Genomic DNA, 13,001 nt, shown 5'->3' on the forward strand with positions numbered 1-13,001 from the left:
GGTTTCTGGACAATTGCAAACACAAATTTGTTCCCAGAGGCCCTCTGCCCTCTCTCTTTTCGCCCAAATAAGGACATGCAATAGCTCCACACACGTTTTGACACATGGGACGGCATCGAAGATGGCAATCTAATTTAATTTCTTACAGTCTAATGTTTTTGTTCTTTTACCATTTTAAATATTATTATGGTTACCACCTTGTTGTTTTTATCGTTACAGTTTATTTGAGGACTACAATAAAAAGGGTAACAGTTTGTGAAGATTGTGTCCTTGTTTATTTTTCGTTTGTTGTTGAATGAGAGAGTGAAAAGACTCGGGAGGCAAATGAGGTTGGTTTGAAGGAGGTGGAGAGAAAAAGAATGTAATACTTTACTTATTAGTGCCCTTACAGTCATTGTGGTGGTGACCTCATATATGCAGGGGGGCAAACTTGTCACATTTCTGCTAAATTAGCAGTTTTTACTTCAAAATAGGTCATCCACGTGAATCGTGTAGATTTGCAAAAAATATATTTGGTGGGGGGGTGGGGGGGGGGTCTACGTCTCATCCAAGTCACATGATGACTATTCTTCTAACTAATCTTCCTGTCTGCTAAACTCCGCTGCTGTTGAAATAACTTTTAGCTTCATGCAGCTAGGTACAATTCTAGACAGTGTGGAGGACACAGTCACAGTAAACAACCTGTTTTCAACATAATTATGTGGGTGTTAAGGTTAGGACCGCCGGTGAGACCACCATCAGTGCTAGCGCTATCCATCTACCACCGCTAGTGCTCAAAAAGTGTCACCTTTTTGGGCCATCACCAGTTTGCACCCCTGAGCTACCTGAAGAGCACTTTGGAGTGAACTTGCCTGCCCTCTCTACCTGCCTGCACTGCCCTGCCCTGCCTGCCCTCTCTGCCTGCACTGCCCTGCCCTGCCTGCCCTCTCTACCTGCCTGCCCTGCTTGCTGACCCTCCTGATCTGCCTGCTTCACTATAGAAGCTCTGCCCCTATTCCCCGGAATCAATAAATACACCCAGCTTTGGGTTTTACTCTCCATCTGCCTCTTGTGTTCTGCACTAGTCTATCTTGTTTTTTCCATCCACTCTTGTTCTTGTGCCCGTTCCTCGCTTCTGTCTTGTCTGGGACTTTAAGCTGTTTGCTTCATAATTAATTAATTAATTATAATTTTAAATTGTAATTTAATTTAATTTTTTATTATTTAATTAATGCTTCATAGCAGTCCCACACCACATCCACTCTGTCAACACTTTCCAAGTAAGGTGCAACAACTGAAATACCTACATTCATAGCCTAATAGACAATTCTGGACTTAGAGAACTATAGTAAATAAATTATTATATGAAATATATTATGAAAATTGAATATGCATATTCTCAGATACTGCGATTTCATTTGAATCATTCTCAGTCACAACGTCACTGATTTCACCACTAACTATTCACCAGAACATTTTATGATGTTGTATATGGTATCATTGTAATCCTTGACCTTCAAAACATGGGGGTAGACATCACCTGTTCTGTGTTATCATGTTTGGTTGAGGAGATATGAAGCACAATGCGGCTATGGCGGAAAGGAAAATGCCCGCCATGGCCACTAGGAGGAGTTTTTGCGAGGGCTCCACGTCTGAAAATGTTCAGGACAACAAACTGTACAAGAGTACCAAGTTTGGTGCTTTTATGAAAAAGTGAACTATTTTTTCACATATTAACCGGACTATACCAACTAGTGGACATAGTTTAGATTGGAGCAAATCGCATGTGACTAGATACTATAGCCCACTATACAATGAGTATGTGTACAGTGTCTAGTAAGACATTTGTTTTACTTCCTTTGAGTCGAAAATAATGCCCGTCGTGTATTCAATAAATAACATATTTATAGAATTCAGTATTCTGTGAACCAATGAATGACAGGAGAATTGGATGACGTGCGCAGTGATACTCAGTGATTACTGCGCCATTACACTACCAGAAAATAGTCCCTCTCCTACCCATCTGTATAGACGTGCGCAGTGATACGCAGTGCGCAGTGATACTGAGTGAGAAGCCCTATAAATCACCTGACGCAGTTCGTTTAGCAGACAGTTGAGAGTTGAAAGAAGTCAAGTCACCATGTAAGTACATCTAATGTGTTCTGTGAGAAAATAGAGCTAGCGACACGATGTTTATGACCTTACATGCTTCCAGATAATCACTGTCAAAGTCATTAAAGAATATAAGCTTTTAATTGAGCCACACGAGATGGTTTCAAGTCCAGTTGTGATTTTAGCGAGCTAGTTTAGACAGGCCGCCTGTTCTAACGCAATGTTTAAATGTTCAATACTTTTAGCCAGTTAGTAATTAATACATCTAAAGCAATGAATTTTAACTGTAGACTACAGAAGCAACGATGACTCCATTGGCTAATGTATGAAGTACAAAGTGGTTGTTAGTTAGCTAGCTACGTCTGGTCTCTTGCCTCGTGCAGCAGCACTTTGCGCCAGTATGTGGTCACGACTGTGGTCAGACATGTGCTCGTGACTGTCTTTAACTGTGTTCAAATGTACACGTGGTGGTCATGTCAAACTTTGCTATGTTAAAATTGTAGAATGAGAAGTTTAATTTGTATGTTTCTTCCAGTTCCACTCCAGTGTTACCGTAATCCAAAACCTAAAATGACGGGTCGAGCCAGAGCAAGGCCGAGGGGTCTTGCACGCGGTCAAGAGACTGGGCCACCAGGGGCGCTGTCGGTGAGTTCATTAAGAATCCTTATACACATTAATTCTGCCCACAGGATTTCGCCGTTACGCATGGCTGTACCAACATGGCTGTATGAATTGAGGCTACTGTAGGGTCTTGATGGTCAAATCTTATGTACATGTATACATTTAAATGTGTGATGTGAGAACCCCTGATCTTGGAGAGAGCAACAGCAAGACACAATAATTTGGGCAAGGGTGATCACAAAATGTCAGAGGTTTTCCGGTATGAAGATTTTATAAAGTGTGTAGTGTATCCTCGATATAAATATAATAGGATGAGAATGGATCAGGCTAAATAATCCTATGATGGCATCTCTGCCAGAAGACAACAAATGTAATGCTGAATTTATAAGGTCACTATTGTATTCTGTCACTGTAATAGTTTTTAGGCATATCATTAATTCAGTTCTGACTGTATTTGAATGCTCTTGCACTGCTAATTGAGTGGTTAAGATTACTTCACTTACCTTTATGAGTTTTCACAGTCATTTTGTGGAGTGTTGTTGATATGAAACATGAGTTATTATAGGAACTGGAAAGGGCTTTCAATAAAGTATTTTTGATTACATTTTAATGTTTTTTCTTAAAGGCTCCCCCTCAGGAGGAAGCACGGCCAGTTCACTCCACTTCTGAGGGTCAACTTGTGGGTCGTGGAAGACAGAACATTGCCCCGGGACTTGTGTCCTCAGAAGGTGCTGTGTTCTATGGTCATTTAAAGTAGCTAATGCATATTAGGGGTGCAACGGTTCTCTGTTTATATTGAACTGTATGGTTCGCCATCCACGGTTCAATATGCACCAGTGAATTTTCAGTGTATGATGCGTTCCATTGAGTTGGAGGTCGAGTTTGTCTGGAACGCAGTTGCTTCTGTAACTTGTTCAAATGTTTGTTCATGGCGAGCGGATTTGAGAGTTGAGGGAACGAAAATAGTGAACAGAAACGTTACTGCAAGCATTGATTAATCATGTCTTTCTGCGCATATGGTCTACCTGTCAAGCCTTAAGTGCACTTTTACTTTTAATTCTTCCTCTCCTATACCAGTAGTCAAGCCTAACATTTTACATTTGAAATGTGTTCAATCAATGTGTTTAATGTGAAATGAGAGTGAGTGAAACTGCATTATTTCTCTGCCCTTTGTTTCCACAGATCTTCTTAAGATATCTTCAGGCTTTCAGCAGGTGAAGATCGGAGAGAGGGGTGGACGCCGTGGTGATTTCCATGATGTAGGAATCAACACCAGGCAGGCCATGGAGCATGTCAAGGAATCCAAGACTGGTGTGTTAGCCAGCCATTACATGGTCACAATTATAGTGTAGTTTTAGAATAATGAACAACATGATACATCCATGTATGAAATCCTCATTAAACCCATTGCAGAAGAATGTCATTGTTCTGTTTTCTGTAATATAATGCTGTCATCTGTGATATTTCTTCAGGGTCCTCTGGCTCTCCTATTCAACTGAAAGCCAACTTCTTCCGCATCCTTTCCCGCCCTCAGTGGGTGCTTTACCAGTACCATGTGGACTACAAGCCCCCCATAGAGTCCCGCCGCCTGCGTTCTGCCCTCTTGTATCATCATAACGAGACGCTAGGCTCAGCCCGCACCTTTGATGGAGCCCTCCTCTTCCTGCCTCACAGACTTGAGAACCGGGTACAGTACACGAGAGGGTTCGGTTCTTCTGATGGCTCTATCACTCGGATTTGTGATAGACTAAGATCATAATGTACCAAACGGCATGCAAGAACTTGTCAAAGTAGTTAACTGTTAATTGTTGGAGCAAGAGTGAAAAACATACTAACTACAGTATGATCTAAAGCTGATGGATCAGCTCCCACATGCTGTTTTGAGAAGCATGTTCTAATTGTAATTCATTGAGAAACCTTGACACAGAGCTTCCATTGTATTTTGTAGGAGACTGTACTTCAGTCTCGGACCAACCATGGAGAGGATGTCCAGATCACGATCACTCTGACCAATGAGCTGCCACCCACCTCTCCAGTGTGCCTGCAGTTCTACAACATCATCTTCAGAAGGTCAGAGCACCCAGTGAAAGGTTATGGTTGTGTTGACCTATAATAAGACACAAACTCACGTTTCTTTGCTCGGCTGCCCTCGGACAGGCGGTTCAGGACCATGTTCGCAAGGACAAACAGACTGAAGCTCAGCTTCTACCCTAGGGCCATTCAGGCCCTGAACACAGCAAAGACCTAGGTTCTAGGCCCTGGACAATCGAGACAATTTGATGGCAGCTACTAGATTGAAATCAAGTGCAATACTGAAACACAACTGTGAACATTTCAAACCTGCAAACTGCGACACTTTAAATGAATGTGCAATAACACTATGTGCAATATGACAACCCTCGGGTACATAAGGTTCAGAGATAGGAAATGTTAGAATAGGTATAGCATAGCATAGAGTACAGCACAGTGTTTTAATTTGTATAGTATAGTATAGTGGATAGTGTACATAGCCTTTATTTATGTAAACCAGCTCTTTTCCCTTGTTTTTAGCTTTTTTCCTAGCACCAGGGGAGCCCCCCCTCCCAAATTTCGTTGTTTGGTACCTGTACTATATCAATGACAATAAAGACCATTCATTCATTCATTCATTCTCTGTCGGTCTCTATTCCGTCATTGTCTGTAAAAATGTTTTTCTCTGTTTGTTCTAGGGTGCTGCGGATACTAAACATGCAACAAATTGGACGCCATTACTACGACCCAAATGAACCACTCAATATCCCACAGCACAGGTCTGTGCCTTACCTGTCTCGGCAGTGGTTTTACCCATAAAGACAAAAGAGACAGAATAAAGATGTTGTTGTGTCCTTCATTGTGTGGCATGTTGTATGCATGTGCTCTTCAGACTGACCATCTGGCCTGGCTTCACCACCACCATCCTGCAGTATGAGTCGGGCATCATGCTAAGTATGGATGTGAGCCACAAGGTGCTGCGCAGTGAAACAGTGCTCGCTTTCATGGGCAATCTCAAGCAGCAGTGTGGGGACCAGCGCTTCATGGAGGCCTGCACCAAGGAGCTGGTGGGCCAAATTGTCCTCACCAAGTAAGACCCACCACTAGATGAACGCAGAGATACAACTGTTGTTTCTCTACGGTAACGCTTTACAGTAATGCAGAGTAGGTACTAAGCACTAAGCTCTACTTAGATTTGTGCATATTCATATTTATTTTAAAAAAAAAAAACTAAATGTTTATTCAACCTTATAATAACCACTTTTACATTGTTGCAAAGAAACATTCACATTTATAACAACCAACTGTCTGTGAAATTTTTCTCTCAGGTACAATAACAAGACCTACAGGATTGATGATATCGCATGGGACCACACTCCTACTAACACATTCAAGAGAGGGGACTCTGACATCTCCTTCAAAGAATACTACAAAACTGTAGGTGTTGTCTCATAAACTTAAACTATCAGACCATATCACTGACCATGTGTCACAGTAACCACTGAACTCATTATGATTTAACACTTTCATTCAGCAATATAGTCTGGACATCACCGACAACCGGCAGGCCCTTCTGGTAAGCCATGTGAAGAAGATGGGCCCTTCTGGGGAGCCGCCCCCTGGCCCAGCCATGCTCATCCCTGAGTTCTGCTACCTTACAGGTACCACTGACTTGACACTAGAGAAACCTCACAAACACTACTTATGGACAGTATTTATTTTAGTATTATATACACTGCTACTTTTTTCTTTTTCTTTTAATAGGCCTGACGGACAAGATGCGCAGTGACTTCAACATCATGAAGGACCTGGCCACCCACACCAGACTGAACCCAGAGCAGAGGGAGCAGCGTCTCAATCGCTTTGTCAATAACATCCACAAGTACGTCACACTCTATATGGTTTGACTATGAGCAGCCTTGCATTGATGTAATGTTGACTCTACACCCCAGCTTTAAGTGGTTACAATATTGATATCACAACGTTGATTGCAAAACTGACCACCTTGCAGGAACCCTGAGGCTGAGGCTGAAATTAATACCTGGGGGCTCAACTTTGACAACAAACTCCTGAACCTCACAGGCAGACTCCTCCCTACTGAGAGGATTATCCAAGGATCCAGATCGGTATTGAATACATCAGAAATGATGTCCCCAGTGTGGCTTATTACAGTACTTGTTACCTGCAGTTTGAAGCTCTTGCTAAACATTTCTGTTTTACTGCAACATGTACTGATCTAGCTCCAAACAAGAATGTTTGCTGGTCATGTATTTGCATGTATATGCCTGTCATAATCTGTGATTGCAACAAACTAAAAAAACTTTTTTTTTCTTTTTCTTTTGTCTCCCAGTACGACTACAACGCTTTGGCAGCAGACTGGTCCAAAGAAATGAGGGGGATCCCCCTGATCAGCAGCCGGCCACTGGACAACTGGATCATGTTCTTTACCCACCGCAACACTGACGTAGCCCACGCCCTCCTGGACGGCTTAAATAAGGTGTCCCCACCCATGGGCATCCGCATGCAGAGGCCTGTTATGTGAGTTCTCACTCTGGGTTGGAGGAGACTGGAAGGAGGCACACACACACACACACACACACACACACACACACAGTGCTATAGCACCACCTAGTGGCAGGGAGCAACATATGATACCTAAGTTAATTACAACGGTGAGTCCAGCTGTGAATGGGCACAGCTAGAATTAAGGTTCCAAGCTTGAGTTAATGAGCACTTTAAGCTGCAGTATTGTACCACAGGTGTTTTACAAAGCCTTGAGTATTCTTTGCCAATCATACTTGGGTGTTATCTCAAAATGAACATGGTATCATCAGTGGAAGTCCCATTGGTTAGATGTCCCAGTGCTTTGACAGTTTTGGTCTGTGTACAGGGTGGAGTACGAGGACCGCCAGGAGTCTCTGCTCAGGGCTCTGCAGCACAACGTTACAGAGACCACCCAGATGGTTAGTCTCTGAGCATAACATGTCTAGCAATCGTCTTAATCTGTGTCCAGGTAACCACCTCTAGGTGTTGAATGAGGACTAAAGCATGTGTGTTACCTCCTCAGGTGGTGGTGATCCTCCCCAGCAACAGGAAGGATAAGTATGACAGTGTGAAGAAGTACCTGTGTGTGGACTGTCCCACCCCCAGCCAGTGTGTGTTGGCTCGCACCCTTTCCCGCCAACAGGCCGTCATGACTGTGGCCACCAAGATTGCCCTGCAGATGAACTGCAAGATGGGAGGAGAGCTCTGGAGTGTGGAGATCCCAGTAAGTCGCACAGTGAATTGAAATAAACCCAAAGTCACAAATGTTGTTGGGGCCCAATATATAAAAAAACAGCTGTGCACATACAGACCAATGCTCATGATAAGTTTAAAGTGGAATTTTATTATTTGTTGTTTTCATTATTCAATAGACACATTAAAAACGATGAAGATATACAATATATATATAAACGGTCAAGATATCTCGCTTTGAATGCCGTCATCAGTCCTGATGTTCCAAATTGCTCAAGATTCCCGATTCCAGATTATATTAACTCTGGGGCTTTTTTAGGAAGTAAACATAGACTTTGAGTTTTGATAGCAATGATACGTTTTGAAATGATGATAGTTTGAGACGGTATGCATTATGGATTGACCAGAAATACACATGAACATGAATTTTGGATAAACTTTCCCTTTTTAATGTGGATAACATTTATCTGACTGACTACCTCACATGGGTGCAGGTACAATTTCTACAGCGTGTTCTATTTCTACAACCACACATTTCACACCTATGTGATCTCCATCCACAATCTTATGTTCCACCCCATGTATCTCAATAGAAGCATGTGCTAAACCAAACTTTGTAAGGTGTAACTTCACCTGCCTCTGTTTCACAGCTCCAGCAGCTGATGATCGTGGGCATTGACTGCTACCACGACATAGCTGCAGGGAACAGGTCCATTGGAGCTCTGGTGGCCAGTCTCAACAAGGGCATGTCCAGGTATGTGGATGAGCATGGAGAAGCATGGCCTTGGGTTATGAATGTGCTCTTTACCACCAATGTTGGTAGCCAGTACCAACTGATTCCTCTTGTTTTCCAGGTGGTTCTCCAAGTGTGTGGTTCAGAGCCGTGGTCAGGAGATCATGGATGGCTTGAAAGTGGCTCTGCAAGGCAAGTTCAATGAAACAACAAAGCATTTCAAATAAGATACCATATCAAAATTGACCACTGACTGCCACATTGTAACAATGTCTTCCAAGTCTTCTTTTCAACATAATCCCTCAGAGAAGCATGAGAATGATCCCTAGTATCCTAAGTGCAGGCTCTCTTTCCCAGGTGCACTGAAGGCCTGGCTGAAGCACAACCAGTGCCTGCCCTCACGCATCATTATCTACAGAGACGGAGTGGGGGACGGGATGCTGCAGAGTGTGGTCAACTACGAAGTGCCACAGATCCTGGACTCAATCAGCACCATGGGAAAGGACTACACGTAAGAGGACCTTAAGGACCTACACCTTAATTGAGGATTTCTAACATAATCAAACATTTTCATGTCTTTCTACCAACATATTTTAGTACGAGATGGCAATTAGAGCGTATTAAGGCCTACATATCTTCAGTGTTTCCTCTAGGATTTTTCACATTAGTGGCGGAGTGGTAAAAAAATAATAATTGCACGCACATGAAACGCGCACTGGCGCTCAAAACAAAGACGTAATTTCACCAAAAACTAAAGGGTGGCAACATAAAAAAAACGGTGATTTTTATATAGAAGGTGATCAAATACCAAGATATCCTACAGCTGCAGCAGAACATGCGGAACGCGCATACAGCACTGAACATATACATGTGACTGACAGATACGCCCAAGACACACACACACACACACACAGAGAAAGATCATCAGCTCATCGAATATGAAGTACACAGGGAACCGGGAACGCGCATACAGCACTGAACAACATCCGTAGAATATAAACTTGCGACTTACAGTCACAATGAAAGATCAGCTCATCAATACAAAGTATTGCAAGCCTACATGAGAGTACACACACAAAACCGTCTAACGTTACTCATTAACTGTTTACACAAGTAAAATCACAGTGTGACAGTCAGTTGGAGCATTCGGTAAACAACCAACAGCAAGGTAATGCTATCAGCTGAGTTAAAGAAAACCAACTTTTACCTTTGATGACACCGACATGAGCCCTGCTTACCCGTACCTCTGCCGTTCTGTTCGTGGTGATTTTAGAGGCTATAGATAATTGTTGCCCCGCGCATATTGCCCTGTAATTAGACCATGCGACCACACCTTGTGTCTCTTATTGTCCAATTGTTCCCTGAATTTTAGCTGCATGTTTTTCCAGCATCCGTTGTCAATAAAGATTCGACTCCCCTTCTTTTCCCCTGCCAATACTGTGTCGTTTATGACATTTACCAACGTTTATGCTATGAATAGTTCGATGCTAGCGTTAGGTGCGAGGCTGCTCGGTTAACCAATTTGCGGGAACATTATTTGTTTCACAAAATAGCCTGATTTAGTTGACCATGAACATCAGAGACTACATTACGAATGTTCATTTAAAATACTTGTATACTGAGCACTGGTATAAGCACATGAACCAGAGAACAGCAGTAAATGCAATAACCCACAGTCGTCGCTGATGTTGCATTTTAGATTAGGATACGGGATTAAAGGGACCGCCGACGGGCGAAGGGAGAGGAGAGGGATTTCCTGAAATCCGCTAAATTCTGACCAATCACAAAATTGCTTTGCAAGCGCGTTGCCGACGAGGTTAATTGCAACATCGGAACGAAATCGGAACGAAATGTAGGTCTGAAAGCGTCCTAAATCTAGCTTAAATCTGCTTTTTCTTTTTCTATTCTCCGATCATAATTCCTCGCTGCCTTTCTCGTTGCGCAGCCTGAATCAATTAGTGGCGGAGAAAATGTATTTGTGGCGGCCCGCCACGAATCAATGCATATAGAGGAAACACTGTGTCTTAATAACCAGGGTTCCCTTTAACACATTCAATCACCAATCATTCTGATCGTATTTTCTCTCTTCCCCTCCTAGACCCAAACTCACAGTGGTGGTTGTGAAGAAGCGGATCAGTTCCAGGTTCTTTGCCCAAGTTGGCGGCAAGATGGCCAACCCACCCCCTGGAACAGTCATCGACACTGAGGTCACCCGCCCAGAATGGTATCGATTCAATACGCAATTCAGAAAATATGTTGTTTTTTCAGAGATGTGCTATGTCTGCTTTATCCAGTCTTAAAACGGTGGCTACAGTTGCAATTTCCCATTTTCAGGTACGACTTCTTCATTGTCAGCCAAGCTGTTAGACAGGGAAGCGTCTCCCCAACCCACTACAATGTGGTGTATGACAGCAGTGGACTGAAGCCTGACCACATGCAGAAACTGACCTACAAACTCTGCCACATGTACTTCAACTGGCAGGTATGCTGGGTTGTCTTTCCAGTAGTAGTTTTAAAGGGGAGGTTTACCCGAACTTTCATTATTTCGTGTGCAGCTGCATCATAGCTATCAAAACGTGTGAGGTCTGTTGTGACGGGGAGAGAGGGGGGGATCTTGGGAGTTTGGAACATCAGGGCATTCAAAGCGAGATATATTTACTCAGAGATTGTTTTATAACATGATTCTTTGTGTGTGGATATGTCTACTTTAGAATAATGAAAACAACAAATGCACAAAATTACAGGGTAAAAGTCTGCTTAAACTATTCTCTTGGTCAGTAATTCAAATGCAGGCATGAACAGGGTGTAGTTCACATTGAAACACATCTTAAACCTACTGATACGTATCCATATTGGTTATGAAATAATCAAACATACTGTATTTACATATGGTTTTCCCATTTCAGGCATGCAAGTTGTTTTTTGATGCATAAATTGTCGTTGATTTTGTCTCCCCCAATTATTTCAGGGGATCATCCGAGTGCCTGCACCCTGCCAGTATGCCCACAAGCTTGCTTTCCTGGTGGGACAGAGCATCCACAGAGAGCCCAACATGAAGCTGGATGACTTCCTCTACTACCTGTGAGAGGGCAGCAGCTACCTGAAGAGCACTTTGGAGCGAACTTGTTTTCCTTTTGTTTGTTATGCAAATTTGAACTGCTATTCTATTTTATTTTATACTATTGTTCTTTGGAAATGATTTATTACAGATGGTCAAACTTCGGTGCAAAGTTTTATTTTGTGTTTTTTTATTTTGTTCTTTTACTAAGATCAAGTTGCATGATACTGTTTGAAAATGTTGTTACTGCAGCTGTCATTTTGGCTGTCTCCCTGTTTTTTAGAAAGGTAATGTGACAGTTATATGTAAGGTAAATTTGTCAAAACAATAGTTACAATAGAAACAATAGTATATGTAAGGTAAATGTATACAATGTTCTACTGAGGATGTTTAACAATAGCAGCCATGTTATCACTGCCATGTTTTCATGCCGTGCATTACCGTCACTACATTTTCCAACTTGAGACTGCACTGCCCTCACCTGTTCTTCTTGGATTGGATTGTGTTTTGAAACATTAAATAAATAAATATTAACTGAATTACCAGTGTCATTGCATTCTTAAATACAGTACGTATCAAGCAAATATAGAGAATTGGTCAATGGAAATCGTCATCCCATGTTCATAGATTTCATCGCTAACCGCCATTTTTAAATACCACAACAGATTTTGCTCTCGGAAAATGTCACTTACTGTTTCTGTAATAACTTATTAATAAAGATTTGAAAAAATATGATAACCATCGTATTATCTTAGTTTAATGTCATTTCAATGCATCATAGAACTTTTATTTACAACAAGCATAACAAAAATAAAATCTCTATTATGGCGGTGTGCTGTGCCTATGCTGTCCCTCAGTCCAGCGCGCTTCATCATCCCCCTTCTACAACTGCCATCCCCCCTTTCCATCCCTTATGTCATTTTATCAATGAACATTGTATTACTGTTATTTCAACATTTAAGCCTCTTTCACACATAGTTCCCTGTAACTTCAATGGAATCCCAAGCTGTGCCGTCTAGCCATTTTCGCCATTCACTCATGAGTCAAATGCCGGTAGATTCGCGTCTTGCTCCCTTTAACACATGTCGGCGTTTCCCTGGTTGCGAGATCTAAACTACTAGAACTGAAAGCGGCAGGTAACAGGCCATTGGTAGAGGCGATGACGCCGAAAAGTAACACCACTGTCTGTCTCCGGTCAAATGAACGCAGATCTCGCGGGATTTCAGAAGTGTGTGTGTGCAGTTGCTTGTT

General features: G+C 42.3%; 1 protein-coding gene across 1 annotated transcript; it reads left to right on the top strand.

Moving 5' to 3' along the window:
• Positions 1-2,661: 2,661 nt before the first annotated feature.
• LOC308168272 (piwi-like protein 1) lies at positions 2,662-11,777 on the top strand (the record flags this gene model as incomplete). Its single annotated transcript, XM_080542793.1, has 20 exons — positions 2,662-2,736; positions 3,338-3,440; positions 3,895-4,023; positions 4,185-4,399; positions 4,661-4,782; positions 5,421-5,501; positions 5,615-5,812; positions 6,051-6,159; positions 6,257-6,383; positions 6,487-6,604; positions 6,734-6,848; positions 7,073-7,260; positions 7,613-7,685; positions 7,790-7,990; positions 8,610-8,713; positions 8,814-8,884; positions 9,050-9,203; positions 10,791-10,916; positions 11,027-11,174; positions 11,661-11,777. The coding sequence occupies 20 exons, from the start codon at positions 2,662-2,664 to the stop codon at positions 11,775-11,777; spliced, it is 2,574 nt and encodes an 857-aa protein (XP_080398919.1).
• Between the last annotated feature and the right edge of the window lie 1,224 nt (positions 11,778-13,001).

This window comes from Nansenia antarctica (assembly GCF_963989245.1).
Source record: "Nansenia antarctica genome assembly, chromosome: 12".
Lineage (NCBI taxonomy): Eukaryota > Metazoa > Chordata > Actinopteri > Argentiniformes > Microstomatidae > Nansenia > Nansenia antarctica.